Source organism: Schistocerca serialis, chromosome 11 (genome assembly GCF_023864345.2).
Source record: "Schistocerca serialis cubense isolate TAMUIC-IGC-003099 chromosome 11, iqSchSeri2.2, whole genome shotgun sequence".
NCBI lineage: Eukaryota > Metazoa > Arthropoda > Insecta > Orthoptera > Acrididae > Schistocerca > Schistocerca serialis.
The window spans coordinates 42330204-42344023 of NC_064648.1; the positions used below are offsets into that span (position 1 = coordinate 42330204).

General features: G+C 42.9%; 1 protein-coding gene across 1 annotated transcript in view; it reads left to right on the top strand.

The window, feature by feature from the left end:
* Positions 1 to 12815, top strand: part of LOC126427283 (zinc finger protein 492-like) — a 95772-nt gene extending 82957 nt beyond the window's left edge. Inside the window, exons 6-7 of the mRNA XM_050089559.1 lie at positions 8898 to 9259; positions 9365 to 12815. Coding sequence (XP_049945516.1) covers positions 8898 to 9259; positions 9365 to 10737 — 1735 coding nt within the window. The 3' untranslated portion in view covers positions 10738 to 12815. The remainder of the gene's footprint in view (positions 1 to 8897; positions 9260 to 9364) is intronic.
* The last annotated feature ends 1005 nt before the right edge of the window (positions 12816 to 13820 follow it).

The following is a 13820-nucleotide window of genomic DNA, read 5'->3' on the forward strand; positions in this document are numbered from 1 at the left end:
ATACCATAATACCCGGTGCAAGACCAGTGTGGCAGTGCATAATGCAGCTGTCCAGCATCCTCTCTCCACGGTGTCTCCACAATCGAATCCGATCATCGTGGTGCTGCAGACAGAAGCGTGCCTCGTCAGTAAAGACGTCATTCCATTCTGCCATCCACATCCGCCTGTCATCACACCATTGGCGACGGAGACGTCTGTGGTTCTGCGTCAGTGGTAGACGAAGCAATGGACGTCTTGCAGACAGACCACTCTGCTGTAAACGGTGTCGAATGGTACGCGTAGACACTGGATGATGCGTTACAGACGCAATGTGCTGTGCTATGGTTCGAGATGTCACTGAGCGATCCGTCACTGCCATGTGCACAATTTGCCTATCAGCACGTGCAGTGGTGCACTGAGGTGAATGAATGCGATCGACCACGTCGGTCCGTCGTACCCTCCTGCATCCAACGGTCACATATCCGCATTACAGTTGTCTTGTTTCGTCCAACACGACTAGCGATTTCTCTGTATGATAATCCACAATCTCGGTAAGCCGCTATCCTTCCTCTGTCGAACTCGGATACTTGATCAAAAGATGTTCACTGTTGTCTACGAGGCATAACTGATCGTCTTGTGAAACAACCACAAGGTAAACACACGTGCCGAACGTACACTCGTCGAAATCGTAAAGCCTTAAATGGCGCTATGAGGTGGCGCCACAGGCGCGCGTGATGTGCGTCTGCACTGAAATTCTAATCAGTTGCATATCTCATCGCTGCAAACTCATGGTGTAAATTTCACTTGATTCGGACGCTTCCTTCAGGGTGTTGCATTTACGGTGGCCAGCAGTGTATATGTTTGCTGTCTATGGATGATGAAATCCATGAGCCAAATGAAGTCACTTGCCATGTACCAGAGGAAGCCTCTCAGCATGCAAGACTGGGCATTCACAGAGGGTGGTAACACTGGTAATTGGAAGCTCCGATGTTAGGTGTGTAATAGCGCCATTTAGAGATGCGACTGCATAGGAGGGGAAGGAATCCAATGTGCATTCTGTGTGGACACTAGGAGTAGTCTTTACAGATAAGAAATGGGTGCTTCCGAATGCCAAGAAAAGCATGGCATAGCCAGCTGTAGGTGTTTGCTCATGTTAGTGCTGACAATATGTGCCACATTGGGCTGGAAGAGGTTCTTCTGGTTTCAGGCTACTAGGTAGTAAAGACTGCCAGTCTTGCTTGTGAGACGAGGGTGGAGCTCACCATCTGTAGCATCATGGGCAGAACTGAAAGTGGTTCTTTGGTACAGAGTGGAGTGAAGGTCTGAATCAGAGTTCCAGGCAGTTCTGCAATTGTGTTGGTTGCAGATTCCTCGATTACCATGCAAAGGTGGTGGATTTATGGTTTCTGCTACATGGGTCAGGAGTCAACTATACAACAGGAGCAGTTCCACAAGTATGGGGGATGTGTAAAGGAGACTGGTCTTTTTTTTAGGTTAGAGGGTCTCAGGTAAGTGCAGAAAGCGCTTCAGTTTCAAAGGCTGCAAGTAGAACACTGAAATAGGGTAGATACAACCACAATAGGTATTGTAGTTATAAATTGTCATAGCTGCATTAGAAAAGAACCAGGACTCAAAGCGCTAACAGAATACACTGAATTTCAAATCGTTATATGTATTGAAATAATTTCAGCTGAAATTTTTCAACAGATGTAACCATGTTCACAAAGAACAGATGACATACAGTTGGCAGTGTAGTGGTCATTGCTGTTCATCATAATTTATCTTGTAGTAAAATTTAAGTAGATAGTTCCTGTGAAGTAGTACGGGTAGTGACCAATTAAAAGTTCCAGTCTGAGAGGCTGTGGTCTATCTGTAAAACTACTTCCTGACGATTCGTTGCCAACTGCGGGCAACATCTTCAGAGGTTAGTCAACAATGGCTGCCATATAGAGGGCACCAACATATGTCACGTGGTGCCGACTGTAAGACTGTCTCTGACTAACGTCATTATTCTCGAATGAATGTATTGATGTCACATCGTTAGTGCAAAGTCGACCGCCATATCCTGTCTAACTTTAAGCCTTCCTTTTTCCTATTCCTGAATCTCTATAGCTTCCCTATACATATGTACATAATAATCGATGACCTGGCTAGCACACTTGCCTCACTAAATTTTATTTCATTATCCCCGTCTTTAAAAACATGGTCTGCTACAGCTGTTTTGTCTGTATATCCCAGTAGACAGTTCATTTCGTTTCCGGTTTAGTGGGTATTGACACTTCTTATCCTTGTTTCTATATAAACCTTCCCACAGCCACGCAAAAGTTTACACACCTCAGGAGTTGATAAGAGATGTCATGCATGTTTCAACGATCATAAATACCGTAATTTTGGTCAAAAAAGTTCTGGGTTTGAGGCCGCCTTCCTCAGGCTGTACACCCTATGACAACGGTCGCGGAAGCCTACGTTTTCACTCACTAATCTTCTTTGTGGGTCTAAAGATTGATTCAACTTGAAACTTGGCCGGAACTTTCCGAATACGGTCTGTAATATTACGAACAAATGGAAGAAAAGCTTTTCCAGCTGATGGTTGTTCTTACTGATTGTTGTCATACACTGTTCTTCTGGGATTAAGTGCTCGATCTATCTCGTTGTCTGCGTCTCCATTTTTCTTAACAGCCATTCGCAAATGATCTACTTCATCTTGCAAATAAACTGGCTCACAGATGTTATTAGCTCCGCCCACCCTTTTTTTTAATGACATCTGTCTTCTGCCTGGGTTGAAGGTTCGAATCCTTATGGAGGTAATGGCCTGTGTGTGTTTATTTTCTATACACTTTTTGCCCTAGCCACCCATATGCCCATTTAATTGCTGATACATCCAAAACATTTATTTGTCCATTTCTCTTTTTCTCCATAGTAAATTGTCTTTGGATTAATACTATTCATATAGATCAAGAAACCATGCAGTTCCTCTTCACCATGATTTCATACCACAAAAGTCTCATCCACATACCGATACCACTATAAAGGGCTTGTACTGCCAGACTGCAGCACCTGCTGTTCAAAAAATTAGCAACAGCTGGACTCGGAGGGCAGTTCGTAAAACTCATCATAATGGAAATAAGTCATGGACGGGCAATGTTGGGACCTCCACGGCCTGGCAGCCAGTTGACTCACCTCGAAAGTTGTTGCCTACAGTTGACAAGGAAACGTCAGGAAGTAGTAGTTTTGCAGATCGACCACGGCCTCTCAGCCCAGAAGTCTTAACCAATGAAGATACTGACTGTGAAAGCCTACACATTATGATTAGTACGGGTTGAGCTTATACCTACCAACTGGAATAAGTTAAGAAGTTCCCTTTACCGACGCTCTGACTTGGATGAAGCAGTTGCTGAACAGTTAAAGAAAACTTGAGTGTCATTTCAAATAGGTATGCCACTCTTACAATTATAAATGGTAAGACTTCAGTCTACCATCGATATATTGGCGAAAATAAATGTTTGTCAGTGCTAGGCATAAAACGTCGTCCGAAACCGTAGTTAATGGCGTCTCTGAAAATTATTTTGAACAAAGAGTTCAGAAGCGCACTCATTGTAGATGGTTGCGGAAACATCCTTCACACCTTAATAACCCTGACCAAACAGGGAGCATAACAGATACAGTGATTAGTAACCACAATGTTGTTGAGCCATGAAGAGTTCACAAGAGTGAATACTGTAACATCGAAACTCACCAAAATAACCGAAAAAATTCATGCCCTTGAAAACGCACATAAAAATTCGCTTGACACATTTTGAAGAGACAGTTTCCATTCCTTCTAAACATAGTCCAGATGCGGTTTAAAGTCAAATAAGTAATAACTGGGAGTTACATGTCAAATTAATAAGAGGTGGTACTGGCACAAGACAGGTCAGACCTGGTGCCGAAGCAATGAAATAAACATGCCAAATGTTAACAAACGCAAATAACCACAAGATTGGCAACGTTTTACAGAAGCTTGAAATTTGTCGCAAATTTCAATGAGTGGCTTTTAATAGTTTCCAGGACGCCACTCTGCCTTGAAATGTGGTAGAAAACCCGAAGAAACTTTGGTTGTATGTTAAGTATACAATTGACAAGGTGAATTGATACCTTCATTGTGCGATAGCAATGGTAAAGTTAATGATGGCAGTGCTACTAAAGCGAGTTACTGAAGACGAATTTTATAAATTCCTTCACAGGAAAAGCAAAGTAAATATTCCAGAATTCTAATCAAGAATAACTGCCTACATGAGTAACTTAGGAGTGGGTATCCTAAATGTAGTGGAGCTGCTTAAAACACTTAAAAAAGGCAGTGCCTCTGGTCCAATTTGTACACCATTCAGGTTCCTTTCAGAATTGCTAATAAAATTGCCCTATACTTAGCAGTCATATACAACTCTTCAACTGCAGAAAGATCGGTACCAAAAGACTGGAAATTTATACGAATTACACCAGAACCCAAGAAAGGAAATGGGAGTAATCCGATGAAATGCACACCCATACCACTAACGTCACTTTGCAGTAGGATTTTGGAAAACATAGTCTGTTTGAACATTGAGTTACATTGAAGAAATCATTTATTGACAGATAGCCAACACATATTCGGAAAACATAATTCCTGTGAAACACAACAAGCTCTTTATTCTCGCAAAGTAGTGACTGATATGGACAGATGACATTACATTGATTGAATATTTTTTGATTTTCAGACGGCTTTTGGCTCAGTTCGTCACAAGTGACTTCAGATTACATTGTGTGCCCCTAGAATATCATCCTAGTTCTGTGCACCGATTCGTGATTTTGTACCAGAAATGTCACAGTTCGTACTAAGTTAAAGATAGTCATCAAAGTAATATCTGACGTTTCCCAAGGAAGTATTATAGGCCCTCCTGATCTACATACACGATTTAGGAGACAATCTGAGAAGCTCTTAGATTTTTTGCAGATGATGCTGTCATTTACCTTATTGTAAAGTCATCAGATGATCAAAAGGAATTGTGAAGTGATAAAGATATCTGTATGGTGTGAAAAATGGCAATTGACTATAAATAATAAAAAGTATGAAGTCAACCACATGAGTACTAACATAAATATGCTGAACGGTGTTTACATGATGGATCATACAAACCAAAAAGCTGCAAACTCAAATACATAGGAATTACACTTATAATTAAATAAAATCATAACATTCATATAGATAATGCTCTGGAGGAAGCAAACCAAAGACTGATTTCTTGGTAGACCACATAGAAAACGTAACAAGTCCACTAAAGAAACGGTGTACACTATGCTTGTCTGTCCTCTTGTGGAGTATTAGTGTGCTGTGGGACGTCAAAGAAATTCAAAGAAGGCAGCGGGTTTTGTATTATTGCGAAATAAGGGAAAGCGTGCTATTGATATGATACGTGAACTGGGGTGGTGGTAATTAAAACAAAGGCGTTTTTCGCTATGGCAAGACTTTTTCGTGAAATTTCATACACGAATTTTGTCGTCAGTGTGATATTTTATTGGTGCCCATCTATACAGAGAGAAATTATCATAGTAAAGTACGAGAAATCGGAGCTCACATGGGAAGATGTAAGTGTTCGTTTTCATTGCACGCTGAGAGAGTGGGATGGTAGAGAAGTAGATTAAAAATGATGGTTCGATGACCCTCTGACAGACCCTTAACTGTGAATTGCAGAGTAATTATGTAGGGATAGATCATCATCCATATGTCTATCCTTCCGGTCTTACGACATTTAGGTGGTGTGGCTGACAATTGTCTCAGAGCCAGTTGCTATTCACATATTTACCAACAGTGTTCCCATTACATTTTGTGGAATACCACAGCAACAACAGCAAGTTGCTTCAAAATCTTCAGTATCAGCATTCCCATTATGGTGTGCCATGGGCACAAAATTAAATTAACTGAATGTAGAAAATCGAATATTTAGCAGTGTGATTTCTTTTTTATTTCTAATACCTTCAGTTGATGTCTAAATCAGTCCTTGTCAAGATGCAAAGGCTGTGAGATTGCTATGACCCTTCCCCCCTTCCCTCTCTCCCCCCTTCCCTCTCTCCCCCCTTCCCCCCTTCCCTCTCTCCCCCCTTCCCCCCTTCCCTCTCTCCCCCCTTCCCCCCTCTTCCCTCTCTCCCCCCTTCCCCCCTCTTCCCTCTCTCCCCCCTTCCCCCCTCTTCCCTCTCTCCCCCCTTCCCCCCTCTTCCCTCTCTCCCCCTTCCCCCCCTTCCCTCTCTCCCCCCTTCCCCCCCTTCCCTCTCTCCCCCCTTCCCTCTCTCCCCCCTTCCCTCTCTCCCCCCTTCCCTCTCTCCCCCCTTCCCTCTCTCCCCCCTTCCCTCTCTCCCCCCTTCCCTCTCTCCCCCCTTCCCTCTCTCCCCCCTTCCCTCTCTCCCCCCTTCCCTCTCTCCCCCCTTCCCTCTCTCCCCCCTTCCCTCTCTCCCCCCTTCCCTCTCTCCCCCCTTCCCTCTCTCCCCCCTTCCCTCTCTCCCCCCTTCCCTCTCTCCCCCCTTCCCTCTCTCCCCCCTTCCCTCTCTCCCCCCTTCCCTCTCTCCCCCCTTCCCTCTCTCCCCCCTTCCCTCTCTCCCCCTCTTCCCTATCTCCCCCTCTTCCCTCTCTCCCCCTCTTCCCTCTCTCCCCCTCTTCCCTCTCTCCCCCCTTCCCCCCTCTTCCCTCTCTCCCCCCTTCCCCCCTCTTCCCTCTCTCCCCCCTTCCCCCCTCTTCCCTCTCTCCCCCCTTCCCCCCTCTTCCCTCTCTCCCCCCCTTCCCCCCTCTTCCCTCTCTCCCCCCCTTCCCCCCTCTTCCCTCTCTCCCCCCCTTCCCCCCTCTTCCCTCTCTCCCCCCCTTCCCCCCTCTTCCCTCTCTCCCCCCTTCCCCCCTCTTCCCTCTCTCCCCCCTTCCCCCCTCTTCCCTCTCTCCCCCCTTCCCCCCTCTTCCCTCTCTCCCCCCTTCCCCCCTCTTCCCTCTCTCCCCCCCTTCCCCCCCCTTCCCTCTCTCCCCCCCTTCCCCCCCTTCCCTCTCTCCCCCCTTCCCTCTCTCCCCCCTTCCCTCTCTCCCCCCTTCCCTCTCTCCCCCCTTCCCTCTCTCCCCCCTTCCCTCTCTCCCCCCTTCCCTCTCTCCCCCCTTCCCTCTCTCCCCCCTTCCCTCTCTCCCCCCTTCCCTCTCTCCCCCCTTCCCTCTCTCCCCCCTTCCCTCTCTCCCCCCTTCCCTCTCTCCCCCCTTCCCTCTCTCCCCCCTTCCCTCTCTCCCCCCTTCCCTCTCTCCCCCCTTCCCTCTCTCCCCCCTTCCCTCTCTCCCCCCTTCCCCCTCTCCCCCCTTCCCCCTCTCCCCCCTTCCCCCTCTCCCCCCTTCCCCCTCTCCCCCCTTCCCCCTCTCCCCCCTTCCCCCTCTCCCCCCTTCCCCCTCTCCCCCTCTTCCCCCTCTCCCCCTCTTCCCTCTCTCCCCCCTTCCCCCCTCTTCCCTCTCTCCCCCCTCCCCCCTCTTCCCTCTCTCCCCCCCTCCCCCTCTTCCCTCTCTCCCCCCCTCCCCCCTCTTCCCTCTCTCCCCCCCTCCCCCCTCTTCCCTCTCTGCCCCTCCCTCATTCCCCCTCTTTCCCCCCTCCCTCTTATTATAGAGATGGAACATGCCCTTCCCTCTCAACCTTAGTTGCATATTTTTTGATATCTTTCTTCATTATTAATATTCAGTTACTTCACTTCCATATGTGTGACAATACATGTTGAAACTAATGGAGTTAAAAAAAAAGTTAAAATACTTACTGATTCGGTTGTCAACTTCTAGAATCTGATACACACCATGATACCAGTTAAATTAAAAAACCATTGTGTGTTCCCAGTTAAGAGTTTAAAAACACTCGAAATTTACCAGATACCATTGCAAAAAAGTTAACAGTTAGTCAGAACAAAAGAAAGCACTGGACCATGCACACCTTCAGTAGTTCATAATACTTCATGTCCAACATGATGCACCTGAAAGGCATCACAGTTCTCTCTGTGGGAAAGGATTGAAATGGAAGTGGAATAATGGGACCCAGATAATACAGGGGTAGCTCATGCATCAGCTGTTACCGCTGCCACTCAATATGGAGTGTCAGCCTGCAGTGTTTAATGGATGATGTGGCCATTCGTGTGTCTCCTTCAGTCAGTGGTGTTCTGCAATGCCAGGAACATGTAAAAACTTTCAAATAGGCTCAGTGTAAATATAATAGACAATTTACAACCATTTCCATCTTTTCAGACAGTATTTCCATTTGTGCAAGGCTTCATACAAGTTGCAGTGCCAAAAACATAGTCTTGGATTAAAACCATCTGCAAGTGTGTCATTCATTCATTCATTCATTCATTCATTAGCATGCAATTTTTTTCTCTTGACTGATGTGACATTGATTCTTGTTCATTAACACTCATTATCCACCTGACTAAAATCCATACTAGATACCTAATTAAAATATTGAAGCTTGCTCTAGTTTTTGACTTATTGGGAATCAAACAAAAAAATCTGTTTACTAGGTGAAATAAATTTATCAATTCTGAAGGTGAAAGTGTTTGCAAAACAATGAAAGGGCACTTACAGAGCTAAGATAATGGAACAGGAACATTAAAAAATTATTTGTGTTAATTAAATCTCACATACTTTGAACTGAAGAATTTTGAATTAAGACATGTAACATCTTTTGATACATTTAATTAATTGGTGTAGACTATTAATGTGTAGCACTGTATTTTGAAAAGATGGTAAAATGTGAATGTGAATAATTTTAATTCTCATCTAAAAATTTCAAATCAAATTGGCAGGGACTCAGATCAAGCAATATTGAATTTCCTCTGGGTATTTTAGTTTTAAACCACGGATCTCTCCTTCTGATGGAATATTATATACTCTCCTCTTCACTCTTCAGATTGACTCAGAGTACTGGTGGGAGCTGCGGCACAGCACGTGAAGAAACTTGTCACCATAGACTGGTCAAGGATGAGTTGGTGACAGACATGGAGAAGTCAACACACGAGTTTGGTACCAATACAGATGATGTGACTATTGATAAGGAATGCTCAGTTGCCACCCAATATGACTGTGCTACGAGGGAAAAGGAATTACATGTATATATTTGTGATTTCTGCCAACAAAGCTTTCCTTCAAAATACAGACTCACAATGCATGTGTTTATGCACATTGATGGCACTCAACCACCTTTGTATGTTTGTAAGTGGTGTGGTGAGGTATTGCACAGTGATGTTAGTTTGAAAAAACATTTGAAAATGAGTGAGTATTATGTCTTAACTGCTGGCAACCATGAAACATATGGCTATAGTGATAAGCATGAAAGCAGCATCTTCTTGAATAGTGATTCAGTAGTTTCTGTTGCAGAAGACAATGAGCAGCCTTCATATAAGGAAACTAGGAAAGCTTCAAAGAAGTCCTCTGACATGTGTAACACACAAACGGCAAATTTTGCAGAGAAAACAAGTGATTATGGAACTTCATCTACAGCTGTTAATATCAGTGCCCAGGCTGATCTACCTGCTGCAAGAAGAACCAACAAATGTGATATTTGTGGCAAATTGTTCACTAGGTCAGGTGATCTCAAGAGACATGTATTCATACACAGCAGGAAAAGACCGCACAAATGTGACGTACGTGACAAATCGTATGCCCAGTCAGTTCGTCTCAAGACACGCATATTAATTCGCACTGGGAGGAAACCTCACAAACATAAGATTTCTGGGAAATCTTATGCTAGGGATCTCAAAACACAATCATTAATTCACACCGGAAAGAAACCCCACAAATGCGATATTTGTGGGAAATCTTTTACTATGGCAGGGAATCTCAACAAACATACATTTATTCATACTGGAAAGAAACCTCATAAATGTGAGATATGTATGAAATCTTTTGCTAGGTCAGACGATCTCAAGAAACACGCATTCACGCACACCGGGGAAAGACCTCACAAATGTGATATTTGTGGGAAATCGTTTGCTTTCTCAGGCGACCGCAACAGACATGTATTAATTCACACAGGAAAGAAACCTCACAAATGTGACATATGTGGGAAATGTTTTGCTGCGTTAAGCAATCTCAAGGCACACACGTTAATTCACACTGGGAAGCAACCCCGCAAATGCGATATCTGTGGGAAATCTTTTGCTACGGCAGGCAGTCTCAAGACACACTCCATAATTCACTCTGGAAAGAAACCTCACAAATGTGAAATTTGTGGGAAGTGTTTTACTGTGTCAAGCAATCTCAAGACACATGTATTAATTCACACTGGGAAGAAACCCCACAACTGCGATATTTGTGGGAAATCCTTTTCTACGGCAGGCAGTCTCAAGACACACTCCATAATTCACTCTGGAGATAAACCTCACAAATGTGAGATTTGTGGGAAGTGTTTTAATGTGTTAAGCAATCTCAAGACACATTTATTAATTCACACTGGGAAGAAACCCCACAAATGCGATATTTGTGGGAAATCTTTTCCTACTGCAGGCAGTCTCAAGACACACTCACTAATTCACTCTGGAAATAAACCTCACAAATGTGAGATTTGTGGGAGATGTTTTACTGTATCAAGCAATCTCAAGACACATGTATTAATTCACACTGGGAAGAAACCTCACAAATGCGATATTTGTGGGAAATCTTTTACCAGGGCAGGCAGTCTGAAGAAACACTCACTAATTCACACTGGAAAGAAACCTAACGAATGTGAGTTGTGGCAAGTCATTTGCTAGATCAGGTGATCTCAGGACACATGCAGTAAAACACATTGGAATGGGACCTCCCAAATGTCATATGTGACAAGTTTCACTGAATTGGGTACTCTCAAGACACAAGCATTACTTCACATCAGAAAGAAACTACAAGTAAGTGTTAGTTTATACAAATAGGTTTTCCTGGGTGGTGCCCTCAAGGCCTTTAAAATAATGGATCTAGCAGAGGAACAATAAGTTGTCACACCTGTGAAATAACATTAAAATGTGGCAGAACTGTAAAACAAAAACGTGCAATAATGTGTAGTACAGAGTGGTAACAGGTAATGTGACAATATAAAAATCCAAATATGCAGCTTGAGATGTCGAGAAATTGTATTGCTAAATAAACGAGAAAAATAAATCGAATTTTTTTTTTGTCATTAACGCTGCTGATTTTTCCCCATTGATCTTGAGACATGAAGATTGTCAATTGTGATAAATCCTTACCTTTGTCAGTAATCATAAGTAGCATTCAATATTCAGTAGAAGCCCAAAGAAATGTTATGACTTGCTGCTTATTATTCCAAACAGTCATCATGTAGTACTTGTAACTCTGCATTTTAGAAACAGTGGCAGCAACAGTGAATGTGACAATTACTCAGGTATGTTTCCTGAAGAGATTTCCTGTATGTGTCATTAATATTGTGTACATTGTTTTGTTAGTACTAATCCTGCATTAGTAAACGTAACAACAGATATAGCAACCTGCTTAATAGCATGTTTGTCCACCTTTGGAACACAATACATCGACAGTTCTACGTGATGTGGACTTGACATGTCGTTTACATGTTTCTGAACGTATGTTGCACCAGATGTCTATGCAATTGTATTCCAAACATTCAGATCAGGTAAATGGTGTGGTCGAGGCATCGGTGTTAGTTACCATGCTACTCAAACCACTGTGGAGTCATTCTGCACATGTGACATGGACAGTTATCATGCTGAAAGAAGCTTTCACCAATGGAGAACACATCAGTCTTGAAAGAATCTATGCAGTTGCAACAAATGTCACGTAGTCTGCAACTGTTATGATGCCTTCAATTACTACTAGATTTCCCAAAGGAGCCCAAGTGACTGCCCCCATAGCATAATGGGTCCTCCATCTGGTGCCATTGACCTAGATGATAGCATATCTGGATGTGACAACTGATGTGGTGTAACAGGAAATGTCATCGTGCCTGACATTTGCATTGACCTTCAGTCCAGCCCGAATGATCCCTTGCCCACAGCAGTTGCAATTGAACATTTTGGTGGATCAGTATGGAAACATACAATGACCATATGTTGTGAATTCTCATGTTCAACAATGTACATTGAACTGTGGGTTCAAAAATGTGTATGGCCGTTTTCCGTCATTACATATGCCACATATTGCCAAATTTCCAGCCTTACAGAACAGGCAAGCCTCTGACCTCCATGATTTGTGAAGTATAGATGTATTACACCTTTTCATAAGGTTATGGTTTTTATCACCTTTCAGCCACTTTCCACAGATGTTCTCAATAGTAGCATAGATTCAGCCAATGAGCTTCACCACTCTTGAGGCACTATTTCCCAACTGCAATGACATTGTAACTTGCCCTTTGCTAAAGTCACTTGAGTCATCTTGGTTACATGCTCGCATCCCCTCTAAAACAATACCTTGTTAATCTCTGGTCTACTTATATACTTATAATCTGATTACTGTATCATGCGCATACAACATGTGGCATTCATTCTCCTTAGAGGCAGTGTTCATGACATTTATGCTCATCAGTGCATCTTCAGGTAAATGGGTCAGGTGCGAAAATGTGTAATCTAACATATGCACTGTGCTTTGTTGCCATTTACACCAGTGCCGTATTTTTGTGAAATTTTTATTTCACAAAGCTCTGTATATGATTCAGAGACGCTGTAGATAAGTGTTATGCACCAAAGCTCTTAATTATTTGTTCAGCAATTAATACTGTGAGAGTTCTACATGAAATAAAATGGGTAAACAAATATTAGGTGTTATGATTTGATTCCAGTTATTTCTATAACAAGAACAACTCTCAGAATATGAGTACTAAATATTTCTTGTGTTACGTTCAAAGATGTTTCCATTGTGGATATTTTTATTAATTTGTGTAAATAAAAATGACTTTTTTGGAAATGTGTATTTATGCTTCATTTTTAATTTCAGAACGATTGTTTTAATTTTTGATTTACTACCTATTTGTTATTGCTGAAAGTGGTTTAGTATGACCCATCATACGTGTAAATCATGGAGACAGTTATAATTAAGTGATTTGCAGTGTTCTGTTTTGCTACGCTTTAGTAATGACACTTTTAGTAATGTGATTACATTTTATTACACCTTTCTCGTGATAAGACATCAACTGCGGTGTAGATTATTCATAATAGGCAACATCCGCATACATTTGTATTAAATATTGTTTTCCAATAAAAGGAAAGAAAAACTGGGTTTCTGGACAACAGCCATATATTCAGCTGAATCTGAAAATATACTACTAAATGTCGCGACAATACATACTACTAATTTCTAAGAAAGACAGTAACATGTTAAAAAAGGTACACAATTTGGACCAAATATGTGTTAGCTGAAGATGGGTCATATAGCGTTCATCTGGTACATGAGATGTAAGCAGAAAATAAACATATTGTGTGGTTGTGTGGAAAACCACCCAGAGAACTGAGTCTACATAAACACAGTAGATACCCATAAATTAATGAGTTAACTGCACCTAATAAAATCATGACCTATGCCAATCATGACAATGAACTATTGTACAAGATTTGTAAAGTACTAGTCAATTGTAGGATGTGGATCCAGGAGTATATGGAAATCAAGCATACAGATGATTTTCATGGGTTTGCAGCTGGGTTCCATCGTCCTGATGACAACACGATATTTAGGCGGACCACCTGGCCGCCATCTTCAGGTGAGATTGAGTGCACAACCACGCCGGAACTGAAGAGATCTCAGATTCGGCGGCTCCTTTATACCGCGGATACTGGCCATTGCGCGTGTGCGAACAACGGAAGAGCTGCCCTCTGTGAGGTGAAGAACTGCAGCAGCG